This window comes from Hippocampus guttulatus, chromosome 14, assembly GCF_054856545.1.
Source record: "Hippocampus guttulatus isolate MCC_2025c chromosome 14, RoL_Hgut_1.0, whole genome shotgun sequence".
Lineage (NCBI taxonomy): Eukaryota > Metazoa > Chordata > Actinopteri > Syngnathiformes > Syngnathidae > Hippocampus > Hippocampus guttulatus.
This window is the reverse complement of record NC_141274.1, coordinates 1974803-1989945: the sequence shown is the minus strand read 5'-3', so window position 1 is coordinate 1989945 and position 15143 is coordinate 1974803. Positions and strand designations below refer to the sequence as shown.

The 15143-nt window shown below is 43.1% G+C and overlaps 2 protein-coding genes across 12 annotated transcripts in view; both read left to right on the top strand.

Annotated features, from left to right (window-relative positions):
• Positions 1-297: 297 nt before the first annotated feature.
• dusp22b (dual specificity phosphatase 22b) lies at positions 298-6773 on the top strand. 5 transcript variants are annotated; one of them, XM_086129799.1, is made up of 8 exons: positions 298-410; positions 497-532; positions 780-813; positions 885-967; positions 2705-2754; positions 4080-4154; positions 5327-5498; positions 6436-6773. In XM_086129799.1, the coding sequence occupies exons 2-8, from the start codon at positions 512-514 to the stop codon at positions 6571-6573; spliced, it is 573 nt and encodes a 190-aa protein (XP_085985925.1). In that variant the 5' UTR covers positions 298-410; positions 497-511; the 3' UTR covers positions 6574-6773. The 5 variants fall into 5 exon arrangements, with proteins under 5 accessions (XP_085985925.1, XP_085985928.1, XP_085985927.1 ...); XM_086129802.1 differs by having other exon boundaries at positions 325-410; positions 2605-2754; XM_086129800.1 differs by having other exon boundaries at positions 395-414.
• A 359-nt stretch (positions 6774-7132) lies between these two features.
• Positions 7133-15143, top strand: part of irf4a (interferon regulatory factor 4a) — a 57492-nt gene continuing 49481 nt past the window's right edge. For 4 of the 7 annotated variants that reach the window (XR_015102792.1, XM_086128655.1, XM_086128656.1 and 1 more), the window contains exons 1-7: positions 7146-7199; positions 8172-8371; positions 8489-8675; positions 9680-10015; positions 10102-10182; positions 10260-10649; positions 12516-12628. Coding sequence is in view for 6 of the 7 variants with exons in the window: in XM_086128655.1 (XP_085984781.1) it covers positions 8174-8371; positions 8489-8675; positions 9680-10015; positions 10102-10182; positions 10260-10649; positions 12516-12628 (1305 nt within the window). In the remaining variant the exon portion in view is untranslated. Of the gene's footprint in view, positions 7200-8171; positions 8372-8488; positions 8676-8737; positions 10016-10101; positions 10183-10259; positions 10650-12515; positions 12629-13482; positions 14651-15143 lie in introns of those variants that run through there. The other 3 variants (XM_086128654.1, XM_086128657.1, XM_086128658.1) reach the window with 3 other exon arrangements.

Genomic DNA, 15143 nt, shown 5'->3' with positions numbered 1-15143 from the left:
CTTCTGCGGTGCAGTGGTACTGTTAATGTTTTGAATGTTGCGTGTGTGCCCTAGAAGCTCGTATTCACAGTATCAGTCAGGCAAATACAACTACAATTGTACGCTTCGCTTTGTGCCTTACATATCGCTCTATAGAAACACGATGAGAACGCAACTAAATAATGACACCATGAACATGAAAGACATACTTTATAAATCAAATGTGTATATGGTATAAGAAGTCTGCATTCCCGATCAAATGCCACGTCTTTGTAATATAGATATTTTTTAAAAAAAGAGACAATCTATCAATCTATTGCTGGGGAACTTTTTCCTGGTTTGGACTCCGAACTACAATTCCCAAGATGCACTGCGGGGAGCTGTGAAGCTGGAGTCAACCGTCTGGTACAGACACACATACACGGTCTATCGTGAGTATGTGACCAATTTGCGTCGTTTCTGGGAAGCCGTCAAGCGTCCATAAGTAAACACTGTCGGACCTGTTTTTTGTTTCAAGCCGCCTTCCTTCAACATGGGAAATGGAATCAATAAGGTGAGTGCTCCTCGCACTTGAGGTGACAAGTTACCAGGACGTTCAAGTGTAAAGGCAACGCCTTCATAATGAACAGTTTGGGCACATATTCAGATTAATGCTTGATGGAAAACGTAACATTCAACATCTGTTTGTCCATGAAGCCGTTGCCTATGGTTTTGCTATGTTATCAGCTATTAAGCAACTGTCCACTCTGCTGTTGTGATGCTGCCGTTCACTATGCTTTGCACCTCTCTTTCCCCTTCAGGTCCTACCTCACTTGTATTTGGGAAATTTCAGAGGTGGGTCTTGCTACAAATCTCTTGGGCGTGTGACATTTTATGTATCTTCTTTGATGATTGGTTCATGTCAGATGCAAGAGACCGAGAGCAGTTAGCCAGGAACAACATCACCCACATCTTGTCCATCCATGACACAGCGGCACCCATACTCCAGGTATCTATTTTCCACCAACCAAAGGGTGGTTCCGGCCCATTACCTATATGTGGCTATATGTGAGTTGGTCATCCAATGGGAGGGACAAGAGTGGTGCTCAAGTGCTATTGAGTATTTTAAATGATTACTTTGGAATCTATTTGATTGCAGCTACAGATATATTTTGTCTCGGGACAACTACAATTTACACAAGTGTCATGGTCTGTATTTTGTGCATCGATAATAATCATAGGTCAGCAGAACGATGCGGGAATCTATTTTTGAGCCAAATTTGTGCACCCCTCTGTGTTGGACCATTTTTGTACCTTACATAATTGTAGTATTTAAAGTCCGATTTTGTGCCCTACGTTTTTGACACGCTGATGGAGAGTCTCCTGAATTGTTTCGTGTACTTGCATGCTGAAACCTCTTTTTGACCTGTTTTACTCCCTCAATGTTGACCAATGGAGCCGGTTCTGTTTTGAATTTCCTCTTGAATCAGCTGTCCCAGGTAGGCTAACTGTTCCCAACAGTTACAGCATTATCAAAGTCAATTATCTTTGTGAGTGCTGACCTGGAATCTGATTGACTGTTCAGGATCTTTTAAGTCAGCTTATTGGAGGTTCTTATTCATAATCAATGTGTCAATTGATTCATTTTAGTGCCAGTACTTTCACCTGCTTTTCCAAAAATGGCAGCATGCCAAGCCATATCTACTGTAAACACCAACTATACATTAACCTTCCAAAACCACACGTAAATGTGCATCTTGGAATTCTTACATCTTGTCAACAAATCGATCGTGTAAAGTGAAAGCATTTCATACAGCGTTTCGACTTCCAGATATCCGTAGCCGTTCTTTTGTTCCTTTTAATCAAACTGGTTCTTTCACATTTCAATAATTAGGCCTCCATCTGATTGTTAGCTTGATCGTTTTTAATAAACTACTCAGCTGAGCACAAACACACACACATGCTGCGAAGCCTCTCCATAACTCCGGATATCATCCCTGTCTATACTTAGCTTTTCCTAGACAAACAACATAGTCAAGGTTCACTTCTTCAATACTCTCTTGACAAAAATGAGTACATTCCTCTATGCATGCATTTTGGCCATGCCTTGTTGCACCTTGGTTCAATAGAGATGGAGCACAAAAAACACAAATAGGTCAATTAGTCAAGAGCAAACCACGAATAGGTTAAAAAGCATCAATTAACAGTCATCCAATCGATGTTCAGCACTGTAAGCCCCGCCCCAAAGGTTCCTGAACTTTTCGAGAGTATGACCCCATGAGCAATATCTTCTTTTGACCGTGGAACTACATTTAGACAAAACATGACACTGGTTCAAACACACAAGAGTTGTCAAAAAGTCCCTTGTTCCGCCATACTGGTGTTTTGATTTGACATGTTTGTGTTATTATGCAGTTACTACTATGTAAATGTTCTAGTGACCTGGTACCGCTGTCCAAACTAAACATTCTAGTTCCACAAACTAGGGCTATCTGACCCTTTAAACAGGAGTACACCTTCCAGTCTGTCAGGTTGTTCAGGAAGTTGCAATGGCCACCGAAGCTTTTACAAGTGCAGCCCATTACTGCGGCAGACTGGGATACAGAATGCCTGCAAATGTTTGCTTTATTTACTGTGTGCATGTAGGTGGCTCCTGATGTTGCAGCCAGTGTGGATCATGAGCATTTCCTCTTGGATCCTAATTGTCGCTGTGTTAATTAAACACCTAGTACGCTCTGTCCCCCAGGAGATGACCTATCTGTGCATTTCAGCGGCCGACCTGCCCACAGAAAACCTGTAAGTTCCACACACACACACACAGTGCTCAACAATAAATGACAACGAGAAAAAGGACAGTTTTGTGTCCCGTTACGGTGCGGCAGTGTGGGTGGCAGGTTGTGTTTCTTCAAGCTAAATGTGTAAATGATATGCCTCCACACGCGCACAATGTACTTTTGCCACATTTGGGCTTTAAGGACGCATGAGGAGACATGAATAAAGGTGTTTGTTTCGTGTGTCTGCATTTGGCATTCGGGAGGTATGTTTGGCATTTTTCCCCACAATTTAACAGTGAACCCCTGCTGGCAAAATCCACTAATAATTGACGCCCTCCCAAAAAAGATTTGTGATCATGTTTTAGATGGCACAAGATGGCGGCCGTTTGAAATGGAAAGCATCACAAAGCACAACACAACACGATGCTTCAAGCATGTACACAATCATAAGCGCTTTAAAATTACGAGGACAGATGCGGACGGAGGATAATTATTGTATTAATAACAGACGGAAGGGTACCTAGGTTGCGGACACAGGACGGACCGGCAAAATAGGGTAAAGTGCCCATCTCTGAGTACTACTACTACTACTACTACCGCTTTTATTGCTGTGGCCCGAGGACAAAATAGTGAACAGGGGAGTTTTTTTATGTGTGTGTGTTTCAGTGTGATTGTGTCATTGCCTGATCATGTTTCAGACAGGGTAGACCAGGGTCACATTCTCACCATCGCTTTATAGTGACTGTGGTTCTGGCCAATCTTGCGGATCCTGTCACGAGCGGAGAAACTCAGTTTGGATAAGGGTGTTACTGAAAAGATCCTCTCTCCTACATAGCAGTGGGGCGCAAATGCAGTCGGGCTCGGTCACAGGGATGTACATACAGAGACAGAAAGCAAAAGATTGAATTGATTGTTGAAATTACTAATTGTGTGTAGGCCATTAAAAAGTCATTTTTCTTTAATATGAAGTTGGGAAGGAAGTCTCTCTGCTCGCTTGCGGCGCTATTTATATGCACCCGTTTCACATGCCATGTATGAAGTCATGCATTTACAAGACACACACACACAAACACTAATACTCTTGTAACCCTTGACTGCCCCATTTGCCTCCAAACCGTGTTTGAAATGTAAACTGTGAAATCGGACTCTAATCCAAGCGCAGCCCCATCTCGGCCCTCCAGGTGCAAAAAAAAAAAAAAAAAAAAACGCACTCAACACCTCCACTGTGCCAAATGTTCCTCTCCAGCAAGCACGTCCCAAATCTCTCCCCCCCCCCCCCCCCGTCCCTCAAAATGCAATACAGAAACATGTCGTGAGATTTTCTTTTTTTGTTGTTGACCTTGACAGGACTCAACACTTTAAACAGAGCATCATGTTCATGCATGAGTCACGGCTGAAAGGAGAAGGCTGCCTGGTTCACTGGTGAGACAGAAACAGTGATGTCATATCGTAAATGTGTCGCAACTCTAGACTGCCACTTTGCTTGTACATGCAACTGAAACAGGAGCCAAGTATTCCCTCCGTGTTTAAACAAACGTACTCCTCATTTAGAGTAGCAAGTCCTGGGCACGTGTCAAGTGCTGCATTATAAGGAATATCCGATCAAAGGATTATTCTTGAATTTCCCAGAAGAAGACAGTAAAATGAATAATTGTGCTTCTGTGACAAGGTTGTGTGCCAGAGCAAATAGATGGGGCCCGAATGATTGATTGACCTACCTGATTTATTTGCCCAACAACTTGCAAAAGAGAGATTTTTCTCTCTGTTGTTAAGTTAAACAAATACTAAAGATTAAAGTCTCGGTCGGGCCCTTCTAAATTTGCACTTACTGGTCACAAGAAGAACAGGGTGTATCTCGCTTCTTGCTCAAAGTCAGCAGTTCTGGCTCACCTGTCATTTTAAGGCGAAAAGCGCGATAGAAAATGGATGGACGGTCACAACATTTCACCGAATGAATAATTTCAGTGGTGTAGAAATTGTATCGCACTGGGAAAGGTTTCTAATATTATGATCATCAAATTTAGGGCGGGCGGCCCGCTGGTCCAGTTGTTAGCGCGTCAACCTCACAGTGCAGAGGGACCGGGTTCAATTCCAGCTCCGGCCTCCCTGTGTGGAGTTTGCGTGGGGTCTGCGTGGGTTTTCTCCGGGTACTCCGGTTTCCTCCCACATTCCAAAAACATGCATGGCAGGCCGATTGAACACTCTAAATTGTCCCTAGGTGTGAGTATGAGCGTGGATGGTTGTTCGTCTCTGGCTGGCAACCGGTTCAGGGTGTTTCAAGATGGCATCGATAGGCTCCAGCGCCCCCGTGACCCTTGTGAGGATAAGCGGATCAGAAAATGGATGGATGGATAATTTGGTGACACAGGATATTCTCTCAGTATGACAAAGTGTTGTTGTTCAGTATATCCTACACGCTGCATCAAGTGTCTCCATACTCTATATGGAATAATATAGAACTAACAGGGCTACTCATATTTAAACAACAGGATGTGTTCTACCATTGGGTATTTTTTTTTTTTGGCTTCTGAAATTAAATTGAGCGTGTGAAAAACGTTCAGCATCATGCGCGCTCATCCCCCTTTCCTGTGCAGTCTGGCAGGGGTGTCCCGCAGCGTCACTCTGGTGGTCGCCTACATCATGACAGTGACCGGACTGGGCTGGAATGAAGCTCTGGCTGCAGTGAGAGTGGTCCGGCCCAGCGCCGGGCCCAATTTGGGATTTCAGCGCCAGCTGCAGGAGTTCGAGACGTCTCATGTTCATGAAGTGAGTTAGGTTGCAATTTTGGGCTGGATATGCAGCAGCTCAATATATCTATAAATCGATCTGAGTGAGGTGTGAGTGAGACATGGCATGCCGGGCTGCTGTTGTGGCATTCACCACTGCATCTAGTTGCGATGTAACTGATGCCCACTTGTATTAACATTTTTGGCTCGCAAGTCAAGTCAACTTTACTGTCAAATGTGCTCTATGTGCAACATACAGAGCAGATGAAATGTCTTTCCTCTCAACCACAGGAGCGAAAAAAAACAAAGCAAAAAAAACAACTATGATTCTTAACTTATAAAACAATTATGAATAACTCTAAGTAAGTCGGTGCACTCATGTATCTGATTTTCATCCACATTTGGAAGAGACCTGTTTTCAATTGGAAGATATCCAGTTCCATGCTTTTTTTATTCACTGACCATGTCATCACCCTCCTAAAATAATGGCCTAAGTCATGTTTTTTTTTAGTTTTTAAACTTGAAAACGGAACCAAATGCAGATTAAATTATATCCAGAGTAAAGACAACGAACCGTTGGCTCGGAGGGGCAACCAAAAGGACAGTGAGCTCGTAGTGGTGTGTGGTGTGGGGCTGTTTAGGACCGATGGAGAAGCGGGACGAGTCTGCCGAGTAATAACAACTGTTCATTACTGTTTCCTGGGTGCTGAGCGTAGCAACCAGCTTTAAGACGACGTCAAGAAAGATGTGCGACAGCCGCATGGGGAGAGGCGGGGTTTTAGTGAACCAGGCGTCTTCCTTAAACATCCTCCAAAATAACTCATATTTCGGAACAAATTAGATCCTCATTGTGCCCAAGGTAATATATAATCACTGAACTGTGGAAAGCATCAGATGGCCTCTTTCAGGTTGTTCTTTATTTAAAAAAAAAAAAAAAAAAGGTTTTGCTTTAATTTAAAAAATGTTACTTCTTCTAGTTCAGGAAATGGCTCCAGAGGGAATATAAGGATACCAAGTTCAACGATGAAGCAGACATTATGGAGCTGCTTGATTCTTCGAAAGCCAAAGGTGACCAAGGGGAAAACCTGGAACCGAGCTCACAGCGATCTCTCTGACATCATTCGCAGCCACGGCCACCATCAAGCTGAGAAAGCCTGAACTGCTGGGCTGCTCGCACAAACACCAAGAACTTGTTTTACCATTGATTGATGTCCTAATTTATAGGTTGTGCTACGCTTCCGCTGTTTTTTTTTTTTAAATACAATGTCACTTCGATTTCAAATTCAGAAATAATAAAAACAGTCCATTTACATTATGGGGGTGCTTTTCTGACTGACTGAATGTCTTCCTGTTTTCTGATGTGCATGAGAGATCATGTGTGGCCACAACAACAACATCAAGACAGCGTTTCTTTTTCACGCTCCATTAAAAAAAAAAAATGGAATGTGAACACAAGCGACCCCTCAGATCTGTAAAATGAAATATTTGTGCCTGGAGTTGTATTTTTCTGCTGACGTTTGTGTCCGTACAGTCAACAATTCCATTGAAGGGAATCCCCACAGCGTTGGACTCTTGAGTGGGGGGGGGGGGGGGGGGGGGCCTTGTGCTGAAGTGTGGCACCAAGAAGATCTTGGCATGTCAGGCTCCTCCCTGCTCACTGCAGCCAATCAACATATGAGAAGATTGAAGAGTCAGACACTACGGGAGAGTCCTTGCAGTCAGGCAACTATTCTAGCTAAAGGTAAGCCACATCTCATGGTTTTCTGTATTCCCCCTTCGTATAATGAGAGGAAAAATGAGCTTCAATATCCCTTTTGTACTTTCAATATCTGATCATATTATGGGTTTTAAATTGCTTGCTTTGTGGTCAATGAGCCAAACTATTGCAGGCATGTTAGATGTGATGTTCATGTGTGTATCAAAGTGACAAAGTACACAGTGCGGCTTGGACGGATTTAATTGAACCTTCGTGATCTCAAAAGCTGACGTTCACAAACTTTGTCGTGGGCCAAAGTGGGTCTTGTGAGGATTATTTTTGGGTATGACAAAAACTATATTGTAGACCTCTTTGAGGATACACTGCATCATAGCAAAAGTGACAGAATATACAGCATTCCTCGTCTGGTTGAATTGAATCTTGTCGACTCGAGTGTGGCTCTGGAGCAGGAGTTTCCACGCTCAAGGTCAGCGTCCAAAATGGGGCTGTTGGTTCTAGCAGCAGTTATCTAGTAGCTCGTAGGGCATTCAGCAATATGAGTTGGAATATTGATGAACAACAGAAGTGTGTAAATATAAAACAGAGCTACAATGATAACTACAGAAAACACTGCATGGCATAGATGGGCCAAAGTATCAATCCCACAATGATGAACGTCATTCATTGTACACCAGAGGTCAGAAAAAAAAGTGCCGAGGTGTAATTATGAACTGTTGATTCTTGTCTATTGTGTTTCTACGATTAGTTCACGTGCAATGTCGTGAATCTTGATGTGATGGCAAGAATTAGTATTTTAGTTCCCGGCAATAAACTGCATTTCTAATTTGCGTCTTGCACTTCGGATCGAATGCCGCATTAAGGCTAAACAATCCTCATATGGATCACCTGCACATTCTGTTTCCAAAAATATGCATGTACTCAAGTACAGAAGCTACAGAAGAGTGCAAAAAATATATATATGTCAACCTGCTTTTCTGCTTCAATTGCCTCCCCCAGAGATGAGCCTGGTGGAGGACAACGGCCCGGCAACGGGCTGTTGCAATGGCAAACTCAGGCAGTGGCTGATCGATCAGATCAACAGCAGGCAATACCCTGGCCTGGTTTGGGAAAACTATGAGAAAACCATCTTCAGGATTCCTTGGAAGCATGCGGGCAAGCAGGACTACAACAGAGAGGAGGATGCTGCGCTCTTCAAGGTCACACATCTGATTTCTATCGATGTTTTCAGGAAAAGTCATTGTTCACCGCCCTGCATTTTGGGTATGTTTGGTATGGAGGAAGGAGGAAACTGGCTTATTCGCTGAATGTTCCAGGCGTGGGCTTTGTTCAAGGGGAAATATAAAGAAGGCGTGGACAAGCCAGATCACACCACGTGGAAAACCAGACTTCGCTGCGCCCTCAACAAGAGCAACGACTTTGACGAGCTGACGCACCGGACCCAGCTGGACATCTCCGAGCCTTACAAAGTTTACAGGATCATTCCAGAAGCGGCAAAGAGAGGTAACGTGAAAGCTGGCAACCGACTTCGACGAGGCAGGAAGCACAAAGGAAGTTGAAGCCTGCACCAAAAAGGACGTGGTGCTTTTTTTTGGGTTTGTTTTGTTTTGTCCTTTGAGCGCTTCAGTTACCAAGTGCAAAAGTGCAGTCAAGCAATTAAGCATAACTAATTCTGTCACAGCGTTTCGGCACGGTTGCAGAACGGAATGAGAAACAAAACGAAAGCTGCTATGTAAATGTTGAGAAGTATTAGTTCAACGCTTCAACATATTTGGGGCCTGTAAAACCTTTTATTGATGTATACTGTACACCAGATGAGCAACATAACTAACAACATACAGATGATGATGATGTCTTTGATTTTTCAAGGCATGTATGAAATGTCCACTATTCTCAACAAAACAACAAAATAACCACATTCTGTCATTTTTTTCCTGTGCAAAATGTTCTCTTAAATAGAAATGACCATTCAAGGATGGCACAAAACTAATGAACGAGACACCAACTGCAAGAACTCATTTTTTAAAATGTTTTTGCACAAAAAATCAACTCACTCAAAATGTTTAACATTATTGAGGAACTATGTTCTTTCTGGGTATCATTCCAAAGTACCCCCCCCCCCCCCATCGCCCACCACCTCCCAACAAATATTAGGCCTACTCACACTGTCAAATAGGGCAGGCCAAGACCTCGCGGAAACACAACTAAGACATATCTGCCATCTAGTGGTGATTGGTGATATTACAACTTCAAACTACATTCAATCCCTGCATATCGACAGTTCAGCACTAGTGGGTTTGCCTATTCACAGATGTTATGTTTTTCAGTGTTTTATTTATTTTTCTATTTTATCCCCCCCCCCCCACACACACACACAATTTCCGTCATTTTTCCATGGAAAATATATATTGCATGTTTATTAGCATATTTTTGCATATTTCTTTCAATTTGTGAAAAAAAATATATAATCACATTCACTATATCACTTTTCACAAAATGTAATCCAGGTACAGTAACAGTACCCAAGATGAGCGTCAGTATGGAGGACGCATCGCAATCTTTTGGTTTGATCTCCTCATACTCAACAGCAAACAGCCAGGTGAGCGCCTTCAAGCTCAGATCAACCTCTGCTCTATTGGAAACAGATTTCACGATCCGTCCGCAGATGCAAACACACGTGCTTCCGCAGGAGATAAGAGAATGGAGGGATTACAAACCCGCAGAACAATACCCCGTTGTTGCTGCCGCACATCACTGTGGATCGCACGGAGAGCTGCCGTATGCTCAGTGTCACTTCCCTTTACCGATGAGCCGAGCTTGGCCTGAGCCACCTTCAGAAAACGGTAAAATATAGCCACGGTGCTACATGGGTATGCAAAAGGGCCTGGACTGTAACAATTTGATAGTCCTTCTGTCGGACACCTCGCAGGCTTTCCGTTCTCCTTGCGCCCCTACTTGTCAGAGCCCCAACAACCTTTGGCCATGACGGACCACAGCAGTATCATAGCAGGTCGAGAAACATGACACCTGGGCATCACATAACAGGGACTCATACAAGCCCCATGACATCATGTCTCTTTCCTCCAGATTGTAGCCTGCATGTGTCCCTATTCTACAGAGAATCTTTGGTGAAGCAGGTGACCACCAGCAGCCCAGAAGGTTGCCACATCGCCCCTCCGTCCTCCTGCTCGCCACCGCCATCTTCATCCTCCCGCTTGCCAGATTTTCACAGCGGGGCGGATATTGTTCTCTTTCCGATGCCGTTCCCCGAGTCTCAAAGGCGGGGTGCGGAGAGGCTTGCTGATATCCTGGAGCGGGGAGTGCTGCTGTGGATGGCGGGCGACGGCCTGTACGCCCGGCGCCTTTGCCAAGGACGCGTCTTCTGGGAGGGGCCCCTCGCTCCCCATGCGGATAAACCCAATAAGCTGGAGAAAGAGCTGCCATGTAAATTGTTTGACACCCAGCAATTTCTGATTGGTAAGTAAAGTCAAACGATGATTTAGGTACTCTTATTATTAATGTAACATCCATCCATCCATTTTCCAATCCGCTTATCCTCACGAGGGTTGCAGGCGTGCTTTGGGGAGTAGGCGGGGTAGACCCCGAACTGGTTGCCTGCCAATTGCACACATAGACGAACAATAATTCGCAGTCACAATCACACCTAGGGACAATTTAGAGTCTTCCATGAACCTGCCTTGCAAGTTTTTGGCCCCCGGGCCATTGGTTGGAGACTTCTGCCTTACACGATAGCAGACTGATTATTTTTGTGTTGAATCAAAATCAAGCATTAGCTTTTACTTTGGAAAACAATTATCACCATTTTTGCCAATTTTCTGACACCTCACAGAGCAAACCAGTGACTCAATCTTAATTCATATGTGCCTGTGCATTTTATGCACCGTCAATTTGGAACAATGTTTCCGGGTTTTTTTTGTAAAGGGAAATGAAAAACTGTTTTGACAAAAATCAAATTGAATGATTGATTTTATTGACAAAATAATCAATAGTTTGATTATTAGAATCATTGGAAATGGCAAAACTAGTTAATTATATGCAACTTTTGATGACATCATAAAACAAACATTTTTGATCATTATTATTATTAGAACTGACAACTTTACAGCAGAATATGAGTTTGATTTTTTTTTTCCTCCGAGGGATCATAATGAGATGAATACATTGGAAACATCTCTCTGGATCTGATACAAACTGCATGAATTCTATTTAGATGTATTTTTGACATGTTTGGCTCATCGTCTGTAAATTGCGATGACGCAGGGAATTTGGTTGCCTCTCATCAGCTGATCGGCAAGCTGCGAGAAACCCGATAACGACCTTGATCATTTGAATCAGGTGTGACGGGAGACGGGAGACGGCCGCCGAGGACACCCGTGAAGAGCGTCTGCGCTCACGTTAACTTACTTTAACAACGCGCTAAACGGCGGCCGCGTGCAAAGTAGATGATTGTCATTTTCAGCGGTCGCTTTTTGTCGCAAGATTTGTGGCACACGTGAAAAGCAAAACGGGAGCTTCGTGTCTTTTTTTTTCTTCCCCGGGTGGTTCAATTGCGTCTCATTAAAAATACTCAGGTAATGACGCTTTCGTTTTTGCATGCTAATTATTTTGCCCTTCTGGGGGCGAAAGTGCACCGCCTCAAGTGTTAAAAGACACTTTCGGGATTAATGTTAGAATTTTTTCATGATTGGCTTTGAATATTATCAGACGGTGTTGTAAATGTGTTTTTATTTTTATTTTTGGGGACACATTCTAAGCCTTAATGTTTATGTATGTGTGTGTGTGTATATATGTGTGTGCGTGTGTATGTATGTGTACACACCCACACACACCCTCTTGTAAAATACGGAATATATTCGACACTTTGAGTGCAAGACCATTTTTAAAAATAATTTCCATCGGAATGGTGACCACAGCGCATCCTATGACCTTCGGCTGTTTGCGAAAAGTGCAGATATTTCTGATGACTGAAGATGGAGAAGGCTTATTTCATGTCCCTGACAGCGTTGAGGCCAAGCACATTGTTATCGTAGGGCCACCCGCCTTTTGTGGTCCACCACAATGACAACACATTGTTTTTCTGTGCAGTTTCACGCCCCAAATTTTCACCAAACTCTCAAGTTGCTTTCGGATAAATTGTCTGACAAGGAGCACGTCATGGGGGGGGAAACTTTCAGATTTCCCCTGTCGTCAGAGCAATAAATCTAATCGTAAAGCAGATCATTGAAAAATTGACTAAAGTAGAAAAATGATGTATTTGTGCTTTGTTACTTTCCGCCATTATAATGATCTACTCTATGTATATCCTCTTGTCGGTTCAATCAGAGCTTCAAGATTTTGCCCGTAATGGACGACGTGTACCGCCGCACCAAGTGGTTCTCTGTTTTGGAGACGAGTACCCCAACCCACAGCGTCCAAGAAAGATGATTACAGCTCAGGTACTCGCGCACGACGGCACTTGCATGTATTCAAAGTCACATGAGCAGTTTGCGAAAATATTTTTAGTATGGCTTCTGACAGCAGTGTGCTTTGACATGATTAACATGCTCATGGATTTATTAACATACCGGTACTCTATTTTGAAGCTTTGGCTGAATGGCAAATTGTGTCCGTCGTTATAAAATGGAAATATATCAATCGAGGTGCGCAAACGCAACAAAAAAAATGTTTTTTTTTTTTTGTGTGTACTGACCTATCAACATCAAACTTCAACGTCAAAATATGAAATTAAAATGTTACCTTTTCTACATTTGGTTAATGTACCATGAAGCGTAATATAATAATAATAATAATGCATTTTATTTAAAAGTGCCTTTCATGCCACCCAAGGACACTGTACAGACAATAAGAAAATACAATGTAAAAATTAGTAAACGAGATATTATATAAAAACAGGACATAAAATCATAAAATCATAAAAACATAGGAAATGGAAGAGCTGGAATATGTGACTGAATTGTGACTGATATTTTTTAAAAGAATCTTTGTGAACCCAGAAACAGGCAAACACTCCCTCCCCATGCAACTCTACATACAGATATAACGTCAAGGGAACTGTGACGATAAAAACAAGTATTCCACAATCGCTCGTCATGTATCATCAAAAACATTTATTCACTTTCAACATCCTATGTTTTCATGAATTTAAATTCATCCCATGAGGACTTTGTAAAAACTGAAACGGCCCCCTTGACAGGAAACTGGCACCCCGACCACCCCTTTCAAGGCCCCTGCTTATATACGTATAAAGGTCAGCGGTAACCAACATATTTCACACGTAATTTCCTTTTAGGTGGAGCCAGTTTTTGCCAGAAAATTGGCCAACTATTACCAGAAGAGCAATGACGACTACTGGCAGACTTATCAACACAACCAGGAACGGAACACGAGTCCAAATCCACTCCCCCTCGCATAGACCCTCGCACACATACACGTGCGGCATTTTTTCACAACTCGAAATGATAGAACGTGGAGAGTCACCTACCGGAACCCCCCCCCCTGCCCCCCACTAACACCCCCCCCCCCCCCCCAACACATTTACACCTTACACATAGCCGAGTCTCTTTATGCGTCACTTATATGAGTGTTTGTGACTGTGTGTGAAGGATGCGGTTTCCGAGCGAGGCTATGGGGTTAGGGCACTCGAACAGGAAATGCTACCGCAGGTGCACAGGATGTACAACCCCTCACAAAAAACACAGGGATAACGCAATTCTTTGAAGAAATATGTGCAAGTCCTCTCATAGCGATTGGAACGACAAGGTCAAATTCCCGAGTGTTTGTACTGATGACATTTTGGGTTAGCGATTGAAAGATGAATGTGAGACAAAAGTTGAAAATTCCAGCTTGCGTTTCTTTGAATCCTTCCTGACAATGAGGGCGCCACTGCCAACTACTGTAGAGGATGTGCGACGACACTTTATTCTATTTTCTTCGGCAAAAAAAAACGCATGTTCCCCAGAGTCGCACGTAGCCCCCCCCCCCACCCCCCACCCCTGGATATTAAGGACTGTGTTAAGGTATGGTGATCGACTTGGTCAGTGCAAAACTTTCCATTTTCCCTCCCTAATTGTCTTTTGTTGATTCGGCAGTATGTCTTGTTGCACGATGAAGCTTCTGCCGATTTAGTTTGGATGCATTTGTTTATAAATGTACTCACAAAATGGTTTTGGAGACTTCAGAATTCATTCTGCTGCGACCATCCAGCCCACAAAGTCAGTCATCCATGCCATTCTTTTGAACACTGACATTGGAAGCGTAGTTGAGAATACTCACTCGGAGCTCAAAACAGCAATGCTGGGAAAGGTGACAATCGCGTCGCCGTTTCCCCTTTAACCTGAAACTAGCGGCCATACAAATGGGAAGAAAAACGACCTTTGTGGCTGCAGTCAGGGAGGAGCTGTCTTGCTTCCTGTGACTTAGTCGAGCTACACCACTGCATTAAAATTGAAGCGATTGTTTGTTCTGGATTCCAACAACCTCTTTTTAACAATAACCGAATGGTGTTTTATGTTCTCATTCATAAATACGGTTGAAATCCTGTCCTGGTCACAAGTTGTATTGCGCCCTGTATTATTGTGGTAGTTCAAGAGTTTCAACAGTGTTTACTTCCTTCTCATTCAAAACCACATCACTCTCAAAATGGCTCGTGCGCGCTAACCAGCAACCCCATTTTCTCAAAATCCATTTGTTGCAATGATTTTGAATGGAAATGGAATTGGGTGAAGCCGTGTTCATATCACTCACAGTTTTATGACTATTTAAGGTACTTGACATTTTTTAACCAAAAAAAAAAAAAACAGATGGTAATCCCCCACCTACACCACCAATAACTTATTGACGTAAAAACGTTCCACTGAATGACGGAGCGAGTCATGAAACAAGAAATTGCTGTTCAGCCATTGATCTCTAGTCTATTATTACAACGCGTCAATGTTTTTGGGTGAAATATAA